General features: G+C 51.1%; 1 protein-coding gene across 1 annotated transcript in view; it reads left to right on the forward strand.

Annotated features, from left to right (window-relative positions):
* MRC2 (mannose receptor C type 2) overlaps window positions 1-19,778 on the forward strand; it is a 62,751-nt gene that overhangs the window by 21,322 nt on the left and 21,651 nt on the right. The window contains exons 2-6 of the mRNA XM_003913252.4: window positions 14,880-15,281; window positions 16,416-16,589; window positions 16,750-16,914; window positions 17,047-17,160; window positions 17,686-17,829. Of these exons, the coding sequence (XP_003913301.3) occupies window positions 14,880-15,281; window positions 16,416-16,589; window positions 16,750-16,914; window positions 17,047-17,160; window positions 17,686-17,829 (999 nt within the window). The remainder of the gene's footprint in view (window positions 1-14,879; window positions 15,282-16,415; window positions 16,590-16,749; window positions 16,915-17,046; window positions 17,161-17,685; window positions 17,830-19,778) is intronic.

The raw sequence follows: 19,778 nt of genomic DNA on the forward strand, positions 1-19,778 counted from the left end.
CCAATGGGTGGAGCAACAGCTCATTAGGAAACGTGCCTTGATTTCTCAGTCATATTGTGCTGTGTTTCAAACGTGTCTCATGCCTCCTATGCAGCACGTCACAGTGTCATTTGACATCAGTCATGTCTGCAGGGCAGCAGACCCCACTCCACCAATACGCACATTTTTTGTTTTGTTTTATTTTGAAATCGATGTAGCCCTCTTGTCATTCTTTTTTTTTTTTACTTTTTAAATTTTTTTGAGCCAAGAGTGTCACTCTGTCGCCGAGGTTGGAGTGCCACTATCTCAGCTCACTGCTACCTCCGCCTCCAGGGTTCAAGTGATTCTCCTGCCTCAGCCTCCCGAGTAGCTGGGACTACAGGCACACGCCACCACACCCGGCTAAGTTTTGTATTTTTAGTAGAGAAGGTGTCTCACCATGTTGGCCAGTCTGGCCTCGAACTCTTGGCCTCAAGTGATCTGCCTGCCTTAGCCTCCCAAAATGCTGGGATTACAGGCATGATCCACCATGCTTGGCCGTCATTCTTAATAGACACCAGGATACTGAAGAATGCTTTGCCACTCAGAAAAACAAGGGTACAAGCATGATACTATATATGGCCACTCTCATTCCACTTCAGTGTGTGTGTGGTAGGGGCACAAAAGGGATGGGTGGAGACTGTGGCAAGCTGGTGAGCCCACACCCCTTCCAGGTGGGCAGCTGCACCAGCTGTTGTGGCTGGCGCCCTGCAGGCATGCTGCCTCCGACTGGAAATTCACATTTTTATGTGTAATCTCTCTCACACACCCTGAAGCCAAACACAGCTTGCCTGTGGGCTATAATTTAAAATACGGAGGCTAGCTGGAGTCCGTTCTGGAATAAGCCTGCCTGGCCATCCTTCCCAGCTCTTCCCCTTATTAACTGTGTTATCAAGATGTTAATCTCTTAGTTATTTAATACCTCAGTTTCCTTATCTGTTGAGTGCAGATCAGAATTTTACCTACATCTGAGGGTTGTTATAAGGATTAATGAAAAGCCTTGGAACCCAGTGTCTGGTGCCTGGAAGCGCATGGTTAATGCCTGGCATTCTTTGTGTCCCTTTTCACAAGCGCAGGGTGACCACAGGTCCCAGTTTGCCGGGGGCAGGCCTGGTTCATGCTTGTGGTGCTGGTGTAATGATCACTAACTTGCCATTTCATTCTCGGTATTGACGTAAATGATATGGTTTGCCTAGAGAAGCAAATACTGGCATAGTGCTGTTTAGGACTCTGATGAGGTTTAGACCTAATAAAAAGGCCGTGCTCCGGGTTCCTTGAACATCCCTAGGCAAGTCACCTAATCTTTCTGTGTTCAGTTTCCCCATTCTAAAGGATTGGCAAGATGAATTCTAAGATCCCCTCGTTCACGGTCATTCTGTCATTTGACAAACATCTTTTTTTTTTTTTTTTTTTTTGAGACGGAGTCTCACTCTGTCGCCAGGCTGGAGTGCAGTGGCGCGATCTCGGCTCACTGCAACCTCCGCCTCCCAGGTTCAAGCAATTCTCCTGCCTCAGCCTCCTGAGTAGCTGGGACCACAGGCGAGCGCCACCACGCCCAGCTAATTTTTGTACTTTTAGTAGAGATGGTGTTTTACCATGTTGGCCAGAATGATCTCGATCTCTTGAGCTCATGATCCGCCCGCCTCGGCCTCCCAAAGTGCTGGGATTACAGGTGTGAGCCACTGCGCCCAACCGACAGACATCTTTCCCAAGCTCAGACTCATGGCAAGCAAAGGTCCAGGGCATGGAGAGGCCAGGGGCAGAGCCTGGGTCCTCGGTGGGTGCTTGGCCAGTGAGGACCTCCAGTGCAGGTTGTTGGGAATCTCTACCTTTTTTGTCAAGTGTTACTTGAAAGACCATTACCAAGAAATTGAATGCAATGTTAATTTTTTTTTCTTTTTCATGGAGACGGAGTCTCACTCTGTCCCCCAGGCTAGAGTGCAGTGGGCTCACTGTAACCTCCTCCTCCTGGGTTCAAGCGATTCTCCTGCCTCAGTCTCCTCCGGCGTGCACCACCACACCCGCCACCACACCTGGCAAATTTTTGTATTTTTATTAGAGATGGGAGTTTCACCATGTTGGCCAGGCTGGTCTTGAACTCCTGGCCTTAAGTGATCCACCTGCCTCGGCTTCCCAAAATGCTGGAACTAAAGGCGTGAGCCACCGCGCCCTACCTGTTAATATTTTAAACCTCAGTTTCTCATGAACTAATAATTCTGGTTGAATACATTTCTCTACACATTTCTTTTATATGTGTGGGGGTATCTAAGTTTTTTGTTTTTTTTTTTTTTAATTCAGAAAACATAAATATTCACTATGGAAAATTGTGAATTACAGAAAGGTCCAAAGATTTTCATTTTTGTTGACTCTGCAATGAACTGGAGTGGCACCTGTAATATTTCAGCTTTCGGTTGCTCCTCCCACACACACCTTGTAGACACTGTCAAAACCACATTTTTAAAAAGTGCTTTCCCCCAAATTCCTGTGAATGTTTCCTAATAAAGTCACTCACTCACTCACTGGTTCGTCTTCAATCAGCCAGGCGCGCAGTCCTAACCTGTCCACGATTTTAAGAAGGGACAGGCGCACGACACCCCCACACGGAGGTGTGGCTCGGCAGAGGCTTTCCGGACCTGCGTTATGGAGTGGTGGCCGCTGTCGGCGATGGGGTCCCCGCGAGGGCACGAGAGATCGCGTGGGCATGGCGAGGCTCTGCTTCAGCCCCCGCGCCCCGGGTCCCATTCCCGAATTCTGCCCTTAGCGGCCTGGTCAATGAGGTTGGATCGTGCTGGCCCAGAAAGCCACTTCCTGCCGCGACTGGAGCCAGCCGTCGTGAAAGCTCCCCCCACGGGGAAGGAAGTGGCTCTTGGGCTGTTTATTTTGGCTGCGGGCTCGAAGACGGCGCCGGGGGCAGCGGCCACGCACACCGGGCATTTGTCTAGCTGGGCTGGGAGGCGGCGGAGCGGGGCGCGCCACAGATTGAGAGGCGCACGGCGGTGGAGGGAGGGGCGCCCAGTGGAGAGGGGGGCCTTCGGCGGCGGGGGCGGGGGGCCCCCTGGGGGGGGGGGCGGGAGGCGGGGGGGGGGGGGCTCCGTGGAGGAAGGGGTTAACGGTGGCGAGGGGAGGGGAGTACCGCAGATTGAGGGCGAATGGCGGCTTGGGGAGGGGCACTCCGTGGAGTTGGGGGCGCACGATGGCGGGGGCAGGGGTGCCCCTCGGGGAGCAGAAGCAGAGAAGACTCGGAACTCCAAGGGCAGGTGGATCTGGGAGCCCCAGATCCTGGGCACTGGGTTGGGGGAGAAAGGTGTGCCCGTCCCCGGGATGCTCCGGCTCTGGGGATCCAGGCCTGGTGACCCCCGGTGAGGAAGAGCCAGTGGGAGGAAAGGGCCGGGCGCTGCCCGGAGCAGAGGTTGGAGGCGAGAGCGATCGCTGCTTGCTGTCGCGCGGCCGGTCTCCAGTTCTTCCGGCAAGGGGGGCCTGGGGGAAGACTGGCCGAAAATATTGTGATGCTTTGGTCTGAAGTCAAAAGCCATCAGGCAATGAGATCAAACACCATGACATTGCGAAGGGGAAGGCCAGCGCGGGCCAGCATTTGCCTTCCCAGAGAACCCCAGGGGCTGGCTTCCACCCAGCCCGCATTACCCCCACCCCGCCCCCACCCCCGGGGCGGAGTCTGGGGGATCAGCAAAACCGCGGGAAAGGTGACAGTCTCCTTCCCCACCACCCCCTGCATTTAGTAGGTGGAGGGACAGTCCCACCTCTCCACCCATTCCCTGCCAGAGTGTGGTTTAATGTCTTTCTAAAACACAGGATACACAGTCCGCAACACAGAGATTTGAAGCTGGGAGAAAAGCATCTCTGGAAATGGTGTGGGAAGCCCGCCACTGCTCTACAAAGGGTGGCCTGTGACAGCAACAGCGCATCCACTGGGGCTGTGTGTGTAGGTTTTAGGCACAAGCGCTTTAAGCTGTGGGAGGAAAGCAGTTTGGCCTGGATGGGATGGAGGGGCTGTTGGGGAGGAGGGAGGAGGGTGTGAAAAGTGGAAGGTGGCCGGTAGAGGGAAACCCGCCATAGCTCAGGATGTCCGTGGGGATGTCGCACAGTTGGGCAGGGTATTGGGCTTCCATGTCATGTGAGCCTCCCTCCTCCATGGAAGCGATGCACCCCTGGTCCAGCCCAGGATCTAATGTGCGTGCATGTACGTGGACACAGTCTCTAGCCAGGCGTGGTGCAGGGTGGGGTGCTGGGTCCCCAGAGTTGGCCCCTTAGCAGGGTGGGGCTGGCAGCTTCTGCTGACTCAGGGACATTTCCAGGCCTGGCCTCGAGGTTAAGCAGCTCATTGAAAACAGCTGCTCCTCTTGGCTGGCGGCCCTTTCAGGCGGCCTCTGGCTCTCCCTGGGATGACCCCTCGCCTCTGAGTGGCCTGGGGAGGGGCAGTGAAGGGAGAGAGGCTCAGAGGCTGGAGGCCACCCTGCCATGCCCTCAGGGATGGAACTGAGTCCCCTCCAGGGCTGGCCAGCTGGCCTCCAGCTCCCAGCTTTCCAGGAGCTAAGCCAGGTGGTCGCTGGGGCCTGCGTTCCTGCCTGCAGCTTTTGCTCCTGCGGTTCGGCAGCTTGGACCGCCTTCCTTGTCCTTGGAATGCCTTCCTTGTCCTTGTCTCTGCTTGCAACTTTCAGGGTTTTATGTGACATGCCTCTCATTCAACACATATTTGTTGAGAGGCCACTGCATGCCAGGCACCATGCTAGAATTAACTTCTCATCTGCCTCCTTCATCTGTGATGTCTTGAGAGCAGCCATCTTATCTGAGGTCAGACCTCTGGCTGCCTCTGTGGATGGGCTGAGTCCGGGGAAACTGCAGAAACAGCTGAGGGTTTTGCTCCAGAGACACAAACTGTTGTCCAGCCTTTGCACTCAGTCTTCCGACTTCACAAAAGCATTGTGTGCCTTGAAGCAGACAGGATGGGAGAGGAGGCCTCAATGACCATCAGCAGGGAGGGAGGAGATGGGTTACTCAGTGTAGGGCAAGTTGCTTTAAAACGCAGTTGCCCATGAGCACAGGCATGTTTCCCAGGTGATGACCTGGATGTCTGAGAAGCAAGAAGTGTGGACTACATCAGAAATATTCCTATCAAAGTAGACACGGTGGCTCACACCTAGAAACCCTGCACTTTGGAAGTCCAAGGAAGGAGGATCAGGAGGTTGGGGCCAGGAGTTCAAGATCAGCCTGGGCAACAAAGCAAGGCCCCATCTCTATAAAAAGTAAAAACAATTAGCTGGGGCCGGGCACGGTGGCTCACGCCTGTAATCCCAGCACTTTGGGAGGCTGAGGCGGGTGGATCACGAGGTCAGGAGATCGAGACCATCCTGGCTAACACGGTGAAACCCTGTCTCTACTAAAAATACAAATAAATTAGCTGGGCGTGGTGGCGGGCGCCTGTAGTCGCAGCTACCAGGGAGGCTGAGGCAGGAGAATGGCGTGAACCGGGAAAGCGGAGCTTCCAGAGAGCCAAGATCGCACCACTGCACTGCAGCCTGAGTGAAAGAGCAAGACTCCATCTCAAACAAAAAACAATTAGTTGGGCATGGTGGGGTGCATGCCTATAGTCCCAGCTACTCTGGGGGCTTAGGTGGGAGGATCACTTGAACCCAGGAATTCAAGGCTGCAGTGAGCTATGATCATGCCACTGCACTATAGCCTGGACAACAGAGTGAAACTCTGTCTCTTTAAAAAAAAAAAAAGAGAGAAAGAAAAGAAAAAGAAAGAAAGAAATATTTCTATCACACTTCATTTATCTGGAAAGTTCATTTCTATCTATCACCTTCACATCAACTGTGCAGGCTTAAACTTTTCCATGGATTGCTTCATGAGATCAGCCTCTCCAGCTTCATTATAAACGCATGAGGGCAGAGGCTGTATCTTCTGATTCCTAGGCTGGATTGCAGTGGCGTGATTATAGCTTACTACTGCCTCAGACTCCTCGGCTCAGTCAATCCTCCTGCCTCAGCCTCCCAAGTAGCTGGGATCACAGACACATGCCACCACACCTGGCTATTTTTTTTTTTTTTTTGAGATGGAGCATCACTCTGTTGCCAGGTTGGAGTACAGCGGTGCAATCTCAGCTCACTGCAACCTCCGCCTCCCGGGTTCAAGTGGTTCTCCTGCCTCAGCCTCCCGAGTAGTTGGGATTACAGGTGTGTGCGCCACCACGCCCTGCTAGCTTTTGTACTTTTAGTAAAGTTTCACCATGTTGGCCAGGCTGGTCTTGAACTCCTGACCTTGTGATCCACCCGCCTCGGCCTCCCAAAGTGTTGGGATTACAGGTGTGAGCCACCGCTCTCGGCCTACACCTGGCTAATTTTTAAATTTGTTGTAGACATGGGATCTCACCATGTTGCCTAGGCTTGTCGTGAACTCCTGGGCTCAAACAGTCTTCCCACCTTACCCTTTCAAAGTGCAGGGATTATAGGCATGGGCCACTGTGTCCAGCATCTGGTTCATTTTTAATTTCCCTTACAGTGCTTCATAAGTGATTATCATCCGTATGGGATAAGAAAGCACCTGAGGGAGCAGCTAGAAGGATGATTAGGAGAATGGGCTGAGGGTCCAGCCTCCAAGTACCTCCTCTGAGATGGCCTTGGTGCTGCAGCCAACCCAAGAGGCTGGTCTGACAGGTCAGAGGAGGTCCTAGAGCAGTAGCCTCCCAGGAGATAAGGAGAATGGGACAGAAACCGAATGCAGACAAGCTCATTAAGAAAGGGAATGCAGGAGCCCAGCTGGCTGCAGATGATCTTGAGTGATTCACAGAATAGAGGAAAAAGCCTCAGGGATTCAGGGACAGGACATCCAGCATCTCTAGGGCTCACTTCCTTCTCTTTCCATCTCTTTGTCCTGTTTCACTCTGCTTCTCTTTATATATTATCGCCTCATTGTAGGAAGCATGGCCATTGGCAGCCCCAACCTAGCAATCTTAATAAAAAGAGAAAGCTTTATGTGTTCCAGGGGAGTTCTTTAATCAGCCCTGTTTGAGTTATGTGCCCCATCACTACAGCCAAGGGGATAGACACTGTCATCAGCTCAAGAGTGAGCCTTGTGCCCACCCACACATCCACATAGCCAGAGGTACACGATACAAGGAGAACAAGAAGGGGATGGGAAGTTTCCTGGGCAGATAAAGGCAGTTCAGTAAGGTCACAGATTGTTATCATTGCCATGTCTTCGTTGTAGAGCCCAGTGCCTTGCCAGACCATATGGTGATAAGGGCTGGGATCATGTCTGTATTGTTCACAGTACCCTCAATGCCTAATGCCCTGCTGGCATCTATGAAATTCTCAATACGTCATTGTTGGATGAATGAATGAATAAATGAATGAATCACACCCAGCCAGTGCTCAGTGCGCAGCTCCCTGCCTAGCTTCATTCATTTCTTTATTTACTCAGTAATAACATATTGAGCCACAGCTTGATGAGTAGCACTGGGCTAGGCATGGCTTGATATTCTACAAAATATAAAAGTGGTCTTTGTCCTTGGGGAGAAGAATCCCAAGATCCTTGTGAGGGGCCCTGCACCTTCTGTGGGGGGCATTTTTGCTCCCTGCACTGACACCTGATGCTCCCATGCATATGGATAAGGCTGGGGGGTGGGTGAGGCTGGAGGGGCCCTCTCTGGATGTGGGGGTGGGAGGGAGCATCAGGCCTCTACACTCTGAGCTCCCTCTGCCCGCTTTGTATGTGCTTGATGAAGCACGGGTACAAAGAACACAGAGCCAGCTCTCAGCATGCCTTTTCTCTTTCCCCAGCTGTTCCAGCCCAGCCTGAGCGTTTACTCCCCCTCCACTAGGCCTTGGAGAAAGAGCCTCTTTTCAATGAGGGCCCAGGCCCACCGGCCACTTCGGGTGGAAAATGCTCTCCCAAGCGACCCCTGATCCTAGCTTGGCAGAGTCCCCCTGATCCACCTACAGGAATCCCCCTCAGCCTCTCCTTTGCTTTGCAGAGCTCCTGCACGCCTCTCCTCTGCTTTCTGATTCCTCAGCCTTTTCTCATTTGCTGCCAAATGAGAAAATGCAAGAGGTTGCTTTTGTCCTCTTTTGCTGCCAAATGAGAAAATGTGACCTGCGTTCTTCACTCAGTGCCTCCTCCACATTGCAGTCTTCAGATCTCTGCCCAGCGGAGTCTCTCGGCCCTTGGGAGGCACAGAGCTCCTTGCAACGCCCCCAGACACCTGGGATTTTAAAGGCTTGTTTGCTCTTATGCCCAGCAGTTCTCCTCTAACTGGATTACAAATCCTGTGAGGGGAGGGACGGTGCCGCGAGTTTCCTCGTGGTCCCAGTATTGCCTGGAACATGCCGTGCACCTAGCAGAAAGTTGGGTGGATTTTAACCCAGAGCCTAGGATGTCAGAGGGAGGAGGGGCCTCGAAGTTGTGCCGCATGTGACAAAGGGGGAAACTGAGACCTGAAAGTTACTTCTGTTGGACATTCTAATCCCATCCCCTTTCTGGGCTTCAGTTTCCTCTGTCAAGTGAGGGGAGGTTGGCGTGACCCTGGGAGCAGCCCTCTCGACTAACCTGGGTCTCTTTTGGACTCTTCATTCACTGTTTGCTACAACTGCTACAGCCCACCTGGCATTGATTTAGCACACTTGTGGATTTTCTGGCTGGGGAGCAGAGGAAGATAACATCCTCTTGGGCTGTTGTGGGCTCATGTGAAGTTTTGGGCTTCATTTTCCTGTCCTATCTCTGAGAAACATCTACAAAACATGCAATAATTTTTTCCTTTTCCGGCCCCAGCCTCCTTTAGCTACCTCCTGCCAAGGGCCATTTTCTGGTAGTACTGCCTGGAGTAGAGTTTCTGAGAACCGGATACCCACTCCTTAAAGGAAGCTTGGGCAGGCATGGATCAAGTCGTGGAGCTGGTTTCTGGTTTCTGGTTTCTGGTGGGTGGCTGAAAGGTGACCTAGTCTGTTTGGGCTGTTATAACACAAGACCATAAACAGATGGCTTGTAAACAATAGAAATGTATTTCTCACGGCTTTGGAGTCTGAGAAGTCCAAGATCAAGGTCCCTGCAGATTCAGTGTCTGGTGAGGGCCACTTCCTCGTGGACAGCTGTCTTTTCACTGTACCCTCACATGGTGGAATAGGCGAGGGTCTCTCTGGGGTGTCTTTTATTAGGACACTCATCCTATTCATGAAGGCTCTTCGCTAATGACCTGAGCACCTCCCAAGGACCTCACATCCTAATGCCATCACCTTGAGGGGTTAAGATTTCAACACAGGCCAGGCGTGGTGGCTCACTCCTGTAATCCCAGTACTCTGGGAGGCCAAGGTGGGAGGCTCACCTGAGGTCAGGAGTTTGAGCCTAGCCTGGCCAACATGGTGAAACTGTGTCTCTACTAAAAATACAAAAATTTGCTGAGCGTGGTGGCGCAGGCCTGTAGTCCCAGCTACTTGGGAGGCTGTGGAGGCAGAAGAATCACTTGAACTCGGGAGGCAGAGGTTGCAGCAGTGAGCAGAGATCGTGCCACTGCACTCCAGCTGGGGCAACAGAGCGAGACTCCATCTCAAAAAAAAAAAAAAAGATTTCAGTACATGAATTTTTGGAGGTTAACACATTCAGTTCACTGCAGGAGGGAAGGAGCAGGTTAAGGACAGAGGACCCAGAGATTAGCTGTGGCAGTTGTCCTGGGGTACTTTAGGAAGCTCACTTTGTCCTGCCCAGAGAGGAACCCCATCCCAGTGCTGTTAGAGGACAGAGGGACAGGGTCCCTGCCCCAGCCTACACTCCCACGCTGGTATTTTGAGCATCAGTGACAGGAGCTGTGCTCCAGGCTGTTGGAACAAGGAGCAGAAAGATAGGCTGGTTGTTTGTGATTATTATCTAGGCATGAAATTCGTTCATTCATGCATGTGTTCATTTGTTCCTTCAGTATTTAAGCATTACTCTGTGTCAGGCAGAGCTCTAGGTGCTGGGGATACAGTGGTGGAGAAGACAGAAAACAAGAGCATGTCAGATAGCGAGTTCTGGTTCTGGAAGTGGCAGAGTAGCTTTTGTCAGTCTAACTCTCTGGCCAAGAATGCTTATAGACTAAGGGAAAAACATACAATATGGTGATTACGGTGATTTGAAGGCACTGGACAGCAATTAAAACCAGACAGATATAGAGAGGAAAAAGTCCTTGAAAGTAAAAAGTAAACCTGGCACATTTAACCAGCTTTTCCCTGAACATACTGCCTGGTTTGAGGAGCTAACACAGAAAGTGGCAGTTTTACTGGTTAGAGCTTGGGGCCACTAGAAAGGCTAACATTGAGAGGGAAAATCCTGGAAAGGAAGGAGCCATAGAAATTCCTTCTACAGATTCTCCTTAAATCCTTGGTGACTCCTGAACTGTGCGTTTTGCAGAGTAGGGCTCTAAGCAGCCCAGCAAGAAACAGAAGCTGCGAGGCCGAGGTTTCAGGTGCTACCTGGTGCTGAGGAAACAGACTTTAAAATTTAAGTTCCACCAAGTTTGAGGGGCTTAGTAATCACCTAAGGTTTTCTTTCGAAATCCCAGAAGGGCCTCACCTGATGATTAAATCCAAGGTTAAGAGCCACATCTGAAGACTAAAAGCAAGACTCAAACAACCCCGCCCTAGCAAAGCTTAAAACCAAACCTCCACAGGAGCAAGGTAATCCACTAGTAATTTAACTGCCTGCCATAACAAAACCCAGCGTTCTTTATAGGAAGATTTTTTTTTAAAATCCAGATTCCCTTTAACATATCATCCCTGACGTTCGGCCTACAACAAAAAAGTCCAGACTCCTTATGATGTTATCCACAATGTCCAACATATAATAAAAATTTGCAGATAGTAGGCAGCAGGAGAAGATGACCCATAATCAAAAGAAAAAACAGTCAATAGATGCAGACTCACGGAAAACCCAGATGTTGAAAAAAAATCAGATAGGCCGGGCGCGGTGGCTCAAGCCTGTAATCCCAGCACTTTGGGAGGCCGAGACGGGCGGATCACAAGGTCAGGAGATCGAGACCATCCTGGCTAACCCGGTGAAACCCCGTCTCTACTAAAAAATACAAAAAACTAGCCGGGCGAGGTGGCGGGCGCCTGTAGTCCCAGCTACTCTGGAGGCTGAGGCAGGAGAATGGCGTGAACCCGGGAGGCGGAGCTTGCAGTGAGCTGAGATCCGGCCACTGCACTCCAGCCTGGGCGACAGAGCGAGACTCCGTCTCAAAAAAAAAAAAAAAAAAAAAAAAAAAAAAAAAAAAAAATCAGATAATAAATGCCATGAAGAGCATTATAATCAAGTGATATGATAGAGAGTCACTGTGGTCACTTGAAGATTGGGAAGCCAGGAGAGTCTCTCTAAAGATGTTACCCTTTTTTGTTGTTTGAAATGTGAAATGCCAGTAGAAGAAATAGTGCATAGCCCCAGAGGCGGGAAAGAGCCAGGCTTGTTCAAGGAAGAACAAGGAGGTCAAAGGGACTTGAGCAAGGTGGAGTAACAAGATTTGAGATCAGACCGTTAGACAGGACCAGATCATGTTAAATTGTGGCTCATAGTAAGAGGCTGAATCTTACTTGAAGAATGATGAATCATCTTTGAAGTAATTCAAGCCGGAGGAAGACTTACCTGCCTCCTGTTGTTGTTGTTGTTTCCCTTTTACTATGAGTGAGGCTGTCACTTCAAATTTTTGTTTGTTTGTTTTTTATTTATTTTTTTTGAGACGGAGTCTCGCTCTGTCGCCCAGGCTGGAGTGCAGTGGCGCGATCTCAGCTCACTGCAAGCTCTGCCTCCTGGGTTCACGCTGTTCTCCTGCCTCAAACTCCCGAGTAGCTGGGACTACAGGCGCCCACCACCATGCCCGGTTAATTTTTTGTATTTTTAGTAGTGATGGGGTTTCACCATGTTGGCCAGGATGGTCTCAATCTCCTGACCTCGTGATCCACCTGCCTTGGCCTCCCAAAGTGCTGGGATTACAGGCGTGAGCCACCGTGCCCGGCCATCATTTCAAATATTTAAAAGGCAATTGCACTTTCTTTTTTTGCTTTCTATTCATATCTCTTCTTCATTTTCTACTGCATTGTTGATACTTTCCTTAAATTTCATGTATCTAGTTTTTTGGTAGAAGCTCTGCTTTCTTTTCTTTTCTCTTTCTTTCTCTCTCTCTCTCTTTCTTTCTCTCTCTTTTCTTTTCTTTAAGACTAGTAAAGTCAGAAAGGAGGAAAGAGTAGAATAAAGAGTTTGGTCTGTAACTGAATGTGAACAACCAATTGAGATAACTCACCACCTTTGGACCAGCCAGAAGCTCTTTTAATATTATGGACTTAACTGTTTGCCTCTAATAAGGTACATATATTTTTGTCATTTATTTGAATTTTGACCTTGCTGATGGCATTATATGTTGCCATGAAAAAAATCTTTTTTTGGGAAAAAAGTTCTTATGCCATTGAATTCATCACTGTTGTCTATGACCTTCAACACTCCAAAAACATTTTTAAATTTTTTCTAGGACTGATTTATATCTTTAAAAGATTATTCTAGGCCAGGTGCGGTGGCTCATGCCTGTAATCCTAGCACTTTGGGAGTCTGAGGCAGGCAGATTCCCAGAGCTCAGGAGTTCAGGACCAGCCTGGGCAACATGGCAAAAGACTGTCTCTTTTAAAAATACAAAAAAATTAGCCAGGCATGGTGGCGTGTGCCTGCAGTCCCAGCTACTCAGGAGGCTGAGACAGGAGAATTGCTTGAACCTGGGAGGCAGAGGTTGCAGTGAACCGAGATTGCGCCACTGCACTCTAGCCTGGGCGACAGAGTCGGACTCTGTCTCAACAACAACAACAACAAAAAGATTATTCTGACTGTTGTCTTTGGAGAATGGACTATAGAAGGATGATAAGATCAGCATGGGGGAAGAGAGAGAACTTGAGATTTGGACCCAGGAGACTAGGGTCACATTTCAGCTCCTTCCTTTAATAAACAGTCCTTATGACTCTTGTCATCAAATTCCTTCACCAGCCTCAGCCAATTTCTTTACCAATAACATAGCATAATGCTGACCATTTATAGTCTTCTTACTGTGCCAGACCCTGTTCCAAATGCTTTACACATATTATCTCATTTCATCATTACCAGAGTCTTAAGATGAGGAAACAGTATAGAGAAGTGAAGCACTTTGCCCGAGTCCCATATTCAGTGGCAGAGCTAGAATCGAAATACTAGCTGGCGGGCATGGTGGCTCATGCCTATAATCCTAGCACTTTGGGAGACTGAGGTGGGTGGGTCACCTGAGGTTGGGAGTTTGAGACCAGCCTGACCAACATGGAGAAATCTTGTCTCTACTAAAAATACAAAAAATTAGCTAGGTGTGGTGGTGCATGCCTGTAATCCCAGCTACTCAGGAGGCGGAGGCAGAATTGCTTGAACCCAGGAAGCAGAGGCTGCGGTGAGCTGAGATCGCACCACTGCACTCCAGCCTGGGCAACAAGAGCAAGACTCCGTCTCAAAAAAAAAAAGAAGAAAAGAAAAGAAAAAAGAAAAAGAAAAGAAACACTAGCAGTCAGATTCATCATTTCAACACATGAAAAGTATCCTGGGGAGCTAGTGACTAGTGGATGCAAGAGTTCTTTGGAGATTGGATGTACTCCATATGTGTGTTGTGTACGTAAGTGGCAGCCAAGGAACAAGAGGAAGGTGATAACATGTGGATGTCCCACAGATCTGGGTTTGCTTACTGGCTGTGTGACACTGGGAGTAGGTCACTTCATGTCTCTAAGACTCAGTCTGTCTGTCTTTTCTTACCTTCCTTCCTTCCTTCCCTCCCTTCCTCCCTCCCTCCTTCCCTCCTTCCTTCCATTCATCCATCCATCCCTCCCTCCTTCCTCCCTACTTTCTTCCTTTCTTTCTCTTTCCTCCTTCCTACCCTCCCTTGCTCCTTCCTTTCTTTTTCTTCACTGAAACATAACTCACATATAGAATTTACCCATTTAACTCATATACTCATTAAAACATATATTTAATTGGGATTTAGTTTATTCACAGAGTTGTGCAACTATCATGACAATCTAATTTTAGAACATTTTCATCATACCCCCAAAAGAAGCACTGTGCCCTTTAGCAGCCACTCCCCATTCTCGTCACCCACAGGCAACCACTAATTTGCTTTCTGTCTCTATGCATTGAAGCCTCATTTCTTATTCTGTAAAGCGGGTGTGCTATGGTGCGGGGGCAGGTCGGATTTCCCCAGTGACTTCTACAGAGGGTGCCTGCTCAGCGAAGAGATAGGTGGAAAGAGGAGAAGTTGAGGAAGCCAAAGAGTTAAATTGCTGCCTAAAAATTAAGGCGTGAAATAGTTCAGGGGTGCGGTGAGTGGTTTGGGAGGATTCAAAGGAGAAGGAAAGGATGGCACCAGTGCAAGGGGCAGGGGGAAGGGTGAGACAAAATGCCTCTGGATCAAAGAAGAATTTTGGCAGAAAAACCACGCCATGTAATAGAGATTGAGATTGAAGTTGCAATGTGGTGTGTGGTGTATGGTGTAAATGCCTCCACCGCTCCTCATAAAATCTTCAGAAAAGTATACAGGTGACATGTGGGGTGGGAGTTGGGTTTGCTTTTGAGGGTGGTACAGAGGACTGGGTCCTCCCTCCAGGTGAGCAGGGGCTAGAACAAAGGTGGTCCTGCAAGCCTCTGCCTCATCTGGCCACAGGGGCATAGCACTGCCACTCATTTCCACCTCAGAGGGTTGGTAGTGAGGACTGAGTGATTGAACGGATGAGTGAAGGCTCATGGTAGGTGCCTGTCAGCCACACTGGTCATCAAGGGCCAACCAGGAGAGCCCCTGTGATGCTTTCGTGTCCTGCCTTCCCTTCCAGAACCCAACGTCTTCCTCATCTTCAGCCATGGACTGCAGGGCTGCCTGGAGGCCCAGGGCGGGCAGGTCAGAGTCACCCCAGCTTGCAATACCAGTCTCCCTGCCCAGCGCTGGAAGTGGGTCTCCCGAAATCGGCTCTTCAACCTGGGTACCATGCAATGCCTGGGCACAGGCTGGCCAGGCACCAACACCACGGCCTCTCTGGGCATGTACGAGTGTGACCGGGAGGCACTGAATCTTCGCTGGCATTGTCGTACACTGGGTGACCAACTGTCCTTGCTCCTGGGGGCCCGCACCAGCAACATATCCAAGCCTGGCACCCTTGAGCGTGGTGACCAGACCCGCAGTGGCCAGTGGCGCATCTATGGCAGCGAGGAGGACCTATGTGCTCTGCCCTACCATGGTGAGGGGCTGCTTGCAGGCGAGAGGGTGGGGTCCCCAGTGCCCAGGGGACTGGAGCCATGAAGGACAGATTCCTGGTGACAAGGCCTTTGGCTTCTGTGGACCCTTGGCAGTCACATCTTTAATTATAATATGAAGCATTTTTTAATAATTAAGAAAATTAACTTCAGGCCAGGTGTGGTGGTGCATGCCTGTAATCCTGGCACTTTGGGAGGCCAAGGTGGGTGAATCACTTGAGGTCAGGAGTTCAAGACCAGCCTGGCCAACATGGAAAAACCCCGTCTGTACTAAAAATACAAAAATTAGCCAGGCATGGTGGAGCATGCCCGCAGTCCCAGCTACTTGGGAGGCTGAGAAAGGAGAATCACTTGAATGCAGGAGGCAGAGGTTGCAATGAGCTGAGATTGTGCCACTGCACTGCAGCCTGGGTGACAGAGCAAGACTTTGTCTCCAAAAAAAAAAAAAAAAGAGAGAGAGAAAAAAAAAGAAAAACTTCAAAGCATTTAATTTACTTTTGTAAAAATTGCAAAATACACGCTTGTAAAGTCTTCAAATAGTATACAAGTATATAACATAAAATTACATGAAAATGTCCTTCCCCCAGGCTCACTCTCCAGGTGAAACCCCATTGTAGCCCCCATGGTGTCTTAATGCCTGTCTTGCATGTGGTGAATGGGGCCAGAGTCACCCAGTGAGGGGCTGGCCTCTTGTGGTGGACAGCCCCATCCTGGGGGGCCTTTCCTGGGAGACTCCCTGAGTTCCGAGATAGAACTTTGTGGGGACACAGAGCCCATGGGCTGGGTAGCTGAGCAGAGAGTCCATCGGGCTCAACCCTCCGTGGATGACTTGGAGGCTCCCTCGCCCAGCTGGAGTTTGGACAGGCATTAGGGGTACTGGGGAGCTCCTTCCCAGCGCTATGAAGTGTGCGGTAAGACCTCTCTCTGGTTCCTGGGCTGACTCAACAGCAGAAGGAGCCTTAAAGTCATTATGGGGTGCCATTGCCCCTCCCACGTTCTGCCGACCCCTGCGCACACCCAGCTCCCTGGGTTTTAGGGGATTTCTCCTGAGGCTGGAGGGGCGGGGCAGCCTCTGGTGTCCAGATGCCAAGGGCCTGGCCCTTCTCCACCCCCTGCAGAGGTCTACACCATCCAGGGGAACTCCCACGGAAAGCCGTGCACCATCCCCTTCAAATATGACAACCAGTGGTTCCACGGCTGCACCAGCACGGGCCGCGAGGACGGTCACCTGTGGTGTGCCACCACCCAGGACTACGGCAAAGATGAGCGCTGGGGCTTCTGTCCCATCAAGAGTGAGAGCGGTTGGAGTCGGGGGTGGGGGATCCTGGAGGGAGGCTGCTGCTGAGGCCCCGGGCCCAGGATGAGACACTGCTCCCTCCCCTACTAGTGCAGCCTTTTGGTGGGGGAGGGATCCCGGAGGGGGCCTGAAGGACAGGGCTGTCGTGGTGGCAGGTAACGACTGCGAGACCTTCTGGGACAAGGACCAGCTGACTGACAGCTGCTACCAGTTTAACTTCCAGTCCACGCTGTCGTGGAGGGAGGCCTGGGCCAGCTGCGAGCAGCAGGGCGCGGATCTGCTGAGCATCACGGAGATCCACGAGCAGACCTACATTAACGGTGAGTCTGATTGTCTGCTTGCGCCTTTGGAGGGCCCCGGTCCTTTCAGCTTGGGGGCTGAGGACAGGGCGATGGGGAGGGCGGGAGGCTGGGGCTGGGAGTCCTCTGTTCAGTGTACCCCCTTGCTGTCAGGCCTCCTCACTGGGTACAGCTCCACCCTGTGGATCGGCCTGAATGACTTGGACACGAGTGGAGGCTGGCAGTGGTCGGACAACTCGCCCCTCAAATACCTCAACTGGGAGAGTGGTGAGGCACAAGGTTGGGGGCGTGGGGCAGCCTAGGGGCCCCGGGGACTCTTGGCCTCCCATGGACTCCTCTCCTCGTGTCCTCCTGCAGAGGGGCATTGTGGGTGGGGGAAGCACGGACCTCCACCCGCCTCCCCGGATTGCGCCCCCCTAGCCCATCCAGAGCGGCGCTGCTCCAGGCCGCAAGTCTTGGTGCCAGCCTCCACTCACCTCTTTAGCCAACACTGTGGGCAGCGGGCGCCAGCGCACCCGGCAGCCTGGCCGGGCAGGCGGGGGCGGGGCTGGTACGGATTGCTGGGTAGAAGGTTCAAGGCGATTTGCACCCAGGTTAAAAAGCGAGGAGGACCCCGTGGTCTGGGGCGGAGCTGGAGCTGAGCCCCAGGCTTCCGGAGCTGAGCACCAAGCTTCCCGAACTGGTTCAGGCTTCCGAGGGAGCAGAGGGAGGTAGGAGGTTCTGAGCAGGGCCCCAGGAGCCACGGTGTGAGCTTCTCTCTCCCGGGGTGCTGGCGCCCTGCCCTCCCCACAGACCAGCCGGACAACCCCAGTGAGGAGAACTGTGGAGTGATCCGCACTGAGTCCTCGGGCGGCTGGCAGAACCGCGACTGCAGCATCGCCCTGCCCTATGTGTGCAAGAAGAAGCCCAATGCCACAGCCGAGCCCACCCCTCCAGGTGAGCCAGGGACTGCGCCACAGGGTGGGGAGGGGCTTCCAGGGCCAGAGACACAGCCACAGAGCTGTGGCAGGCCCAGCCTCTCCTCTGGTTACCACCGTAGCGCAAGGGGACTCTGATCCTCTGACTCTTATTTCATTGTTCAGTTAAAGTCTGAGCAAATTGGAATATGTCATTAATTCATTTGGGGAACATGTGCTGAGATCTGTGTTAAATGCTGGCAATACTGTTCCCTCGTAGAGACCACAGTCTGCTGGAGGTGACAGACATCTCAATGCACAATTAGACTATCCCAGGTCATGAGTGATTATAGAAATACGGATAAGTGTTAGAGGAGCATAGAGAAGAAACTGATTCAGTTTCTGAGAGTTAAGGAGGGGTTTATGGAAATAATATTTGATTTGGGCCTTTCAAATTGAGTGTAAGTTTAAAAGATATAAAGAGGTGTGGGGGAAGGGCATTCCTGGCAGAGGGAACAGCATATGCAAAGGTATGGAGGCTTAGAAATACACTGCAGCGTGAGCGGAGATGGCGCCACTGCACTCCAGCCTGGGCGACAGAGCGAGACTCCGTCTCAATTTAAAAAAAAAAAAATACACTGCAGCTTTAAGGGATGGTGAGTGATGGCCAGGCACAGTGGCTCACACCTATAATCCTAGCACTTTGGGAGGCCAAGGCAGGAGGATCGCTTGAGCTCAGTAGTTCGAGACCAGCCTGGGCAACATAGCGAGACCTTGTCTCTGCAAAATATTTTTAAAAAATTAGCTGAGTATGGTGATGCATGCCTGTCTACTAGGGAGGTTGAGGGAAAAAAATTGCTTGAGCCTGCAGTGGTGAGACTGCGGAGGCGGGTGCTCCCACCAAAGAACACAACACTGGAAAAGAGAAAAAGAAAAAACCCCACAAAAAAAAAAAAAAAAAAAAAAAGGAAAAGAAAGAAAGAAAGAAAAAGAAAAACAAATGGATGGTGCCTGTAGTTTGGGTGGAGTATAGATTCTAACCACTTCAAGTATGGTCCTCCAACCAGCGGCGCAGCATCCCCCGAGGGCTTGTTAGAAATGCACAGTCAGGCCCGCCCCAGAGTAATTGAATCAGAACCTGCATTTAACAAGATCCCCAGATGATTCATGTACAGGTACAGTTTGGGAAGCCCTGGCTTAAAGGGCATGGTGAAGAAAAGGCAGGTTGCAGCCAGTCTCTGCAGGGTCTTGGCTGCTGGGCCAACTTTGGGTGGGGCCGGGTAGGCTGTGGGGAGAGTTTGCAGGTGTTTAAGCCAGGGAGTGTCTGGTTCTCGTTTGTGATCAGAGACAGCTTTAGGGGCCTTGTGGAGGAGTTGGGGCAATGGTCAGGGCCTGCTTTGGGGATTCTGCCCCTTACTGCTGTGTGGCCCTGGGCAAACAGCTTAGTCTCTGGGGTGCAGAGACCTCATTGTAAATGGAGAATAAAGCCAACCCCCTTGCAAGGTTGTTGTGAGGAAGGCTGGAGATCCAGCCTGGCACAAAGGAGTTTTTCTGTAGTTGGCTGTGGATGTTTACTATGGTGTAGATTGGAGGGGCTGTGCAGTTGCCTGGGAAGCTGTGGGGTGGTGGTGAGGAGACTTTTACAAAGAAAACATGGCAACACACACACACACAAAAAACAAACGAACAAAACAAAACAAACAAACAAAACACTAACCCCAGACAGTAAAGAGCTTACAGATCAAAATTTCTGCTCCTGACCATGGAAGTCTTGCCAATGATCAACTCAGGACTGTTTTTTTGTTTGTTTATTTGTTTTTTGTTTATTTGAGACAAGGTCTCACTCTGTCACCCAGGCTGGAGTGTAGTGGTGCCATCTCAGCTCACCACAACCTCCGCCTTCTAGGCTCAAGGGATTCTCATGCCTCAGCCTCCTGAGTAGCTGGGATTACAGGCGGGCATCATTACCTCCCGGCTAACTTTTGTATT

This window comes from Papio anubis, chromosome 17 (assembly GCF_008728515.1).
Source record: "Papio anubis isolate 15944 chromosome 17, Panubis1.0, whole genome shotgun sequence".
Taxonomy (NCBI): Eukaryota; Metazoa; Chordata; class Mammalia; order Primates; family Cercopithecidae; genus Papio; species Papio anubis.